The sequence below is a fragment of the Saprolegnia diclina genome (genome assembly GCF_000281045.1).
Source record: "Saprolegnia diclina VS20 unplaced genomic scaffold supercont1.75, whole genome shotgun sequence".
NCBI lineage: Eukaryota > Oomycota > Saprolegniomycetes > Saprolegniales > Saprolegniaceae > Saprolegnia > Saprolegnia diclina.
In genome coordinates, this window is record NW_008246142.1 from 15235 (window position 1) to 21919 (window position 6685).

Below are 6685 nucleotides of genomic sequence, written 5' to 3' on the forward strand. Positions count from 1 at the left end.
TTTGTGTCGATTCCGTCGCCACGCGCAACACCGACTGACGCCTCGGCGCTGACGCTGGCGTGGCACATCGCCGACAGATCGGTGACATTCCGCAACCCGTCGACCAAAGCAGACGAGACCAAGGCCATCTTACACGATGTCTCGGGAACGGCTGCGCCCGGGCAGTTTATCGCAATCATGGGCCCATCGGGCGCTGGCAAGAGCTCGCTTCTCGACGTCATATCCGGTCGTGTCACCAGCTTTCACGGCTCGGTCACGGTCAACGGCCAGCCATGGACACGCGGCGCACGTGCTACGTCATGCAAGACGACCTCTTCTACCACACGCTAACTGTGAAGGAGCATTTGCTCTTTCAGGCCCAATTGCGCATGGACCCGGACGCAAACCATGCGGCGCGTGTCGCGGACGTGCTAGCGCTCATGGGCTTGAGCGACTGCCAAGACTGCTACATTGGCAACGCGGCGACCCGTGGCATCTCGGGTGGGGAGCGCAAACGTCTCTCGCTGGCGTCGGAGCTTCTCACCAACCCATCGATTCTGTTTGTGGACGAGCCAACGTCGGGTCTTGATAGCGTCACGGCCGAGTCGGTGGTCCAGGAGCTCCAGCAGCTTGCTGCACGTGGCCACACGGTGCTCGCGACCATGCACCAGCCGTCGTCGCAGATCTTTCGCCGCTTCGACGCGCTCTACTTGCTCTCGCACGGCCAGCTCGTGTACGCGGGCCAAGCCGCTGCCGCGGTCGACTACTTTGGCTCGATCGGCGTGCACTGCCCTGCGTATATGAACCCGGCCGACTTTTTCATGCAAGAAATCGCGCGCGTCGACCACTTGGCGCATCTCGTCGCGTCGTGGCGGGCGGTGGCGACGTCCGGTAGCCCAACCCCCACGAACATGACGGCGCTCGATGCCCCGAGCCGCCCTGCACCGCACCGTCGCGCAGGACTGTACCAATGGTCGGTCTTGTGCCGGCGCAATCTCCGGCGCCTCGTGCGGGACACGGCTGCGTTCAAGGCCCGCCTCGCTCAGAGTGTCGTGCTCGCCCTTCTCTCAGGTCTTATTTACCGCAATTTAAGCCTCTCTCAGACCGGCATCCAGAGCTTTGCGGGCGCGCTCTTCTTTATCACGCTCAACCAAGGCATGCTCGCGGCCACGTCCGAGTTTGTGCAAATCCCGCTCGAGCTGCCGCTACTGCGCCGCGAAGTTAGCGCCGGCTTATACGCCCCTACAACGTGGTACTTGGCCAAGAACGTGAGCGAGCTCTGGACCCAAGTGCTCTTTCCTCTGCTCTTTGTCGTCCCCGTCTTCTTTCTCATTGGGTTTGACGCGCACGTCGAGGAGCCGGCTTCCGTGTTGTGGACCATGTCCCTCTTTTTGTCGCTGGTCACGAGCGCGTGCGTCGGGTTAGGGTACGTGATCTCGTGCGCCGTGCCCCGGCCCGACGTGGCGCCCATGGTCGGCATCGTCGCGCTCATGCCGCTCGTGCTCTTTGGCGGTCTCCTCGTGAACGCAAACGACACCCCGGGGTACTTTGTCTGGCTTGAGTACCTCTCGCCCATTCAATATGGGTACCGTGGCTTGAACCGCGCGTTTTGGACCGCTGTGCCTCACATTCCGTGTGCCACGGGGCAGCGCTGCGCTGCGCTCAGTGGCGCCGATGTACTGGAGAACGCAGCGCTCGATGGGCACTCGCTGCAGTACGATGTAGGGCTCTTGCTCGCCATCAACGTCGGCTTTCGCTGCCTCGGCCTTCTCGCGCTACGACTTTCGTTGCGTAATCGAAGACACTAGATCCATTCACTGCAAAGTCAATGTACACTTTTCGCGTCACAATGGCGGTATTGCCGTCCATCCAAGTGATTTATTGTTCGTCGGGAATAGCTAACACAAAGCCTTGGCTTGTGACTTTGTGGATACGCCTTCGAGCTCCCAGGCATTCTGCGTCATGTCATTGAAGCGTCTCGCACCCGTCGACGCAAAGCTGGATGAGACGACGACGACCAGCCGTCCGCAGATGCAAGCGATGTTCTACCAGTGACATTGGCTCTTTCATACGGCTCAGGTGGCAACGCGCAGATGCCCAAGTACAAGCGGGTGTCGTTGTCGACAAAGAGGCTTCAAAGCACAAACATCAATGCAGTACATGCGCTTAGAGCTCCTGTTGCTGCGTCGACGGCGGTCGGGGTGGCAACGATGGCTGCGCAAAGGCCGACGTCCGGTTGCCTTGGGTATCCACGCCGCGGGTCTGCTGCTTGGCTTTGGCCGAGGCCTTTAACGAGTTGAACCATGCTTCGTACTTTTGGAGCAGCACGTCCTGCAACACTCTACCGTGAGATAGAAGGCAAGAAACACAGCAAAACCTTTTCTTGGGCAGTGCGCTGCGCCGCATCCAGCTCGGCACGGAGTTCGGCGACGAGCGGTGAATCTTCAACGTCGCTAGCCGTTGCATATATATGAGCGGCAACGTATGACGAGCCAAGTAGTCGTACATGTGCGACGGCTTGGCGTCTTGTCGCTGCTGCTGACGACGCCACTCTTCCAGTGCGCGCTTGAGCACGACAAACTAGCCGAGGGGTTAGGGTGGACACCCTTTCTCATGAACTGCACCTTTTGGTTGTACTCGAGTTTGAACGTCTCCATGGTTTGCGTCAATCGCTTATTCTCGTCGGCCATTCCTTCAGTGCTCTGGACGTCCTATCGCCACATCCACATGGCAAAATGCGTCGACATCGAAGCGCGCACCTGACGCAGCTTGGCGTTCTCCGTGCTGAGTGTCTTGACGGTGTGGGTGAGGCGTGCGATTTCGTGCTTGTGTGTCGCCAGTGCGGCCCGCAGATGCTCCATGGCATCCGTCGACGGCGATGACGAGAGCCCGTCGTCCTATACACATGTGCTCGCATGGTCAATGCAGAGCGCGCAGCTAAGACTACGTCATGATGGGGCGGCTTCTCCGGCGACGGCATGATCTCTACAGTCGTCGTGACGATAGCGTGAAGAACTCGCAAGCGTCTACCGTCTTCTTTGATGGGGCTCGGGATCGAGAGGCGCGACGATGGTGCGGTTGAGAGCTGGCTCAAGTACCGTTCGCGGTGGTTCTTGTTGCGGTTCCCGATCGCGGCCTTGAGCGTCGTCTCGCCGTCGACACGGGACACGAGGGGCATGCGCGCATTGCCCGTCGGCAAGAGGCAGAACGAGTCGCCGAGGTCCGAGCTCAGGTACTGCTTGGACGCAGGCCGCGCCCCGGCGTTCGTAGCATACCCCGGAAGGCCAAGCGCTTTCAGGCGCTCAAAGAGGTCCTCCATCTCGGATGCTGCCTCGCGCATGGACGTGGCGCTGTGCGGCGCGCTGGAGGATGGTGTCTCGCTCTTGGCCGAGGTCTGCGCCGGGACGAACGGCGCTGCTGTCGTCGTCGTCGTCGTGGACGGCGGTGGAAACGACGGGCGGGGCGTCGCGTCTGGCATCAGCGCCATCTGCCACCGCACAGCGCGCTGCTCGTGGTTCTCCGCAATAAGCTTGAGCGCAGCGCGCGTCTTGACGTCATTGGCGGCAATGTCATCCAGGGCGCGAAGGTAGCATTGGCTCGCCAACTGCTCGAGCTGCTCGGCGCGGTCCAGCTACACACGCCATGAGATGCACTCGTTATCGGCGAAGAAGCTACATGTCCAGAGGAAGCATACTCCTCGGCCTCGAGCGCATACTGATGGCCGAGGACGACGGCCGACCGCGACGTCGCTGCCCGCTGCGGCCGGCCCGCGGTTGGTTTCATCAGCATCCTGCGAATTTCGACCCGAAGAAGCACGGTCGCGAATATAACATGATAGAGGTCTGGAAGCACTTGATATTTGCATGTCGAAGTGAATATGTTATTATAGAGGTTCTCCCGACCAAGATCAAACGTGGCAGCACCAGCGTGCGAGGACTTGATCAGTACTCGAGTTCTGTTGCCGCAGTTGATTAAAACAGTGCACCGTGAAGTACACCGCGATACGTGCGCGTCTAGTACAGCTGCCGAGTGGGCTCGAGGAAGTTGGAGGCGGCCCACAGGGTCGACCTTAATGTCCTTGTGTGGCGAGTTGCCACCAAGTACCGCGCGCATGTGACGGAAGCGACTACCGGGTAGGCACCAAGAACAACTACAGGTCTATAGTCTACATGGTCCACATGTCTATAGAGCTGGTGTACGTTGAAGCTACAACCCTTCCCATCTACTCGGTCGACGCGATCGACGACGGCTCGACGACCATGTACCGAACATGGTCGTGCCCCATGTCCTGAGTACGGTGGGCGGTGAGGCGACTTGTGTCCAGTCGTCGAAATGCAAAATGACGCGCGTCCGCTCGGAAAAGCCGTGTTTGGCGAAGAATGCGAAGCCCGCTTCGCTTGCATGGACCCACATCGGGAGATTGCCGCGAAGACCCCACGCGAGAAGCGCGCCGCCGACGCCCGCGCGTTGTTGCGCCGGCGCAATCAAGCCAACTCCGTCGCGCTGCGCGCACGTGGTCGTCCCGGGAAGCTGACGACGCCGGTCTTGCCGCCGCCGACCAGGACGCGGCTCTTCGTCGAACAGCCATTCTGTACATGACACATAAAATAATACCATACAAATCACAAATGTGTGCTATAAAAATATACAGCGGGTCATTCCTTCAAAGCAAACCACACACACATGTAAAAAATACAACCAAGGCACATCACCATACGACGACTTTGCTGTAGACTCCATTCTTACAACGGCGGCGCATTTGGATGAAGGGAATATACATCCCCGACCGATTGAAGTGATGGCCATCATCCGGATAAAAGGATGAGGGGTTGTATGTTATACAAAATACAAGTGTGGGTGAGATCTTCCGGATACTGGTGCTGGGCGGCTGGTCGAGCATTTTGCCGTTTGCGGGCATGCGCCAACGCCGCCCGTTCAGCTTTCTGCTTTGCGCCACCCGCATGTGCGTAGCTTGGTCGAGAAGAAAGGCCATGCATACGTCGGCTTCTGTGGTACGGCGACCGCGATGACAACGATGACTCGTGCGCTCTCTTGTAGGACCACACGCGCTATGCGTAAGGCTCGAGGAGTCTTGTCACGAAATTCCACAACTTGCCGACAACAAGGTATGCCCATTGAGCTGCGCCGATCGAAGCGGAGCCAAGCGGCGAACCCGCTGCAGCCATCCACGCCTGGCAAGCCGTCGAAGCCAAGCGCACCGACGACGGACGACGCGACGAAGCTCGCGTTCGACGCGCTAGTCGAAGAGCTCATGGCATGGTTCAAGAATCGCAACGAGCGGGTACCTCTTTGCGGATTCGCAGCGCTGGCCATGCGCGAACGACACGGCTCAAAGTCCAAGTGGTCGAAGAAGGAGCAAGCAGCGTTCGCAGCGCTACAGGCGCTGGGCAAGGACCAGGACGACACAACGTGGTCGCTGCTCCGGACCTTCTCAAATGACGGCGACGAGAAGCTCTTCACGACTTGGTACGTCTTCGATACCACCCATGTCGTCTATCGTTGAGGCGCATAGCTTTTGCGCCGCCCGAGACCGCAGCCACATTGTACGGACCTCGATATGTCAACCAACTGCGTCAGTGTGTTGTAGGCTCAAGAAGCAGCAGGAGACCACTGCGAATGCCGAGAAGAAGCGCCACCCCGACGACCAAGCTGCACTGTACGTAGACGATATCGAACTCAAGCCACAAGATGGCTACGACATGTATAGGCACGGGGATCCAAAAAGGCCAAGCTCGCGCTGGCCGCCACGTCGCCGCCCGCCATCGGCGAGGCCAAGGCGATCCTCTCGCAAGACGCATGGATCCAGCGTCAAGACGATTTACTGCAGCACCAAGACGCATGGCGCTGCATCCAAGCGTCTTGGCGCTGCATCAAATCATCTTGACGCTGCACAAGACGCTTGGATGCAACAATACGATGTCCAGATGGAGCACCGTACGGATTCGATTTGTCTGCGCTTGTCGTCGGCATCACGCGGCGGGCGCGAGAGGGCGTCGGCGACCACGTCCTCGACACGAGTTTAAGCTCAAACTAAGAAAAACAATCCAGCTATTGGACTATCTTGGCGTTGAGCAGAGGCGTTTCGAGGAACAAGCGCCACACGCTGCTGACTGTGAAGAGCGTGAACGGCGTGGCCAGAGGTACGCCACTTGGCCAGTGCCATCTTGGTCGCGTAGAGCTCCTTCTCGTGCGCGCGCCAGTTGAGCTCGGCACTAAAGAGCTACTTCGACGAACGCAATCGGGTGGTCATCGCTGGACTCGTTGACTGGAGCGCATTTCGCGTCGGTCGGTCACTGCTCAATGGCACAGAGATAGTCAGGTCGACCGCAATGCCATCGCGCGTCATCATATGGCCGAGGTAGTCGATCTCGGGCATCGCAAACTTGCCCGTGGTCATGCGGCAGTAGTTGTGCGCGCCGCATCTCAAACACCGCGCGCAACGTGCTCGTTCAGCGTCTTTCAGACGATCGCAATTCAGTCCATGTACACGACCGCAAAGTCGAGCCTGCCAAGCGCTTCTTCATGAGGCCTGCCAAGCGCTTCTTCATGAGGCGTGGCCTGTCATCCCCATCGACACCATGAACCACTCGTACGTGTCCGAGTGCCGTGAACTTGCGGGACTCGGGATCGACGAGCATCGTAGCCCGTTGCAAGGTCGAGCTTCGAGACCCACTCGGAGCCCTTC

The 6685-nt window shown here is 59.2% G+C and overlaps 4 protein-coding genes across 5 annotated transcripts; 2 read left to right on the top strand and 2 right to left on the bottom strand.

The window, feature by feature from the left end:
• Positions 1–97: 97 nt before the first annotated feature.
• SDRG_14590 (hypothetical protein) lies at positions 98–1828 on the top strand. The gene has a single exon (XM_008620728.1). It carries the CDS (start codon positions 273–275, stop codon positions 1785–1787), a length of 1515 nt encoding a protein of 504 aa, XP_008618950.1. The 5' UTR covers positions 98–272; the 3' UTR covers positions 1788–1828.
• Positions 1829–2005: 177 nt separating this feature from the next.
• SDRG_14591 lies at positions 2006–3802 on the bottom strand. Of its 2 annotated transcripts, XM_008620730.1 has the most exons (9): positions 3655–3796; positions 3010–3610; positions 2927–2964; positions 2739–2876; positions 2604–2690; positions 2486–2559; positions 2357–2432; positions 2077–2310; positions 2006–2024 (listed from the first exon to the last, which is right to left on the bottom strand). In XM_008620730.1, the coding sequence occupies exons 1-8, from the start codon at positions 3766–3768 to the stop codon at positions 2146–2148; spliced, it is 1293 nt and encodes a 430-aa protein (XP_008618952.1). In that variant the 5' UTR covers positions 3769–3796; the 3' UTR covers positions 2006–2024; positions 2077–2145. The 2 variants fall into 2 exon arrangements, with proteins under 2 accessions (XP_008618952.1, XP_008618951.1); XM_008620729.1 differs by lacking the exon at positions 2006–2024 and having other exon boundaries at positions 2031–2310; positions 3655–3802.
• A 1305-nt stretch (positions 3803–5107) lies between these two features.
• SDRG_14592 (hypothetical protein) lies at positions 5108–5884 on the top strand (the record flags this gene model as incomplete). The annotated part of the gene is made up of 4 exons (XM_008620731.1): positions 5108–5466; positions 5505–5543; positions 5588–5660; positions 5708–5884. The coding sequence occupies 4 exons, from the start codon at positions 5108–5110 to the stop codon at positions 5882–5884; spliced, it is 648 nt and encodes a 215-aa protein (XP_008618953.1).
• A 164-nt stretch (positions 5885–6048) lies between these two features.
• On the bottom strand, positions 6049–6397 carry SDRG_14593 (hypothetical protein; the record flags this gene model as incomplete). Its single annotated transcript, XM_008620732.1, has 3 exons — positions 6049–6103; positions 6150–6212; positions 6267–6397. The coding sequence occupies 3 exons, from the start codon at positions 6395–6397 to the stop codon at positions 6049–6051; spliced, it is 249 nt and encodes an 82-aa protein (XP_008618954.1).
• Between the last annotated feature and the right edge of the window lie 288 nt (positions 6398–6685).

Bases quoted from the DNA above. Each gene is read 5' to 3' on its own strand.
- SDRG_14591 (XM_008620730.1), bottom strand. From the start codon at position 3,768: ATGCTGATGAAACCAACCGCGGGCCGGCCGCAGCGGGCAGCGACGTCG. The intron at 2,433-2,485 runs GTACGACTACTT...TGCAACGGCTAG, and splicing joins GACGCCAAGCCGTCGCACAT to CGACGTTGAAGATTCACCGC. The intron at 2,311-2,356 runs GTTTTGCTGTGT...AGAGTGTTGCAG, and splicing joins AGCGCACTGCCCAAGAAAAG to GACGTGCTGCTCCAAAAGTA.
- SDRG_14590 (XM_008620728.1), top strand. From the start codon at position 273: ATGGACACGCGGCGCACGTGCTACGTCATGCAAGACGACCTCTTCTAC.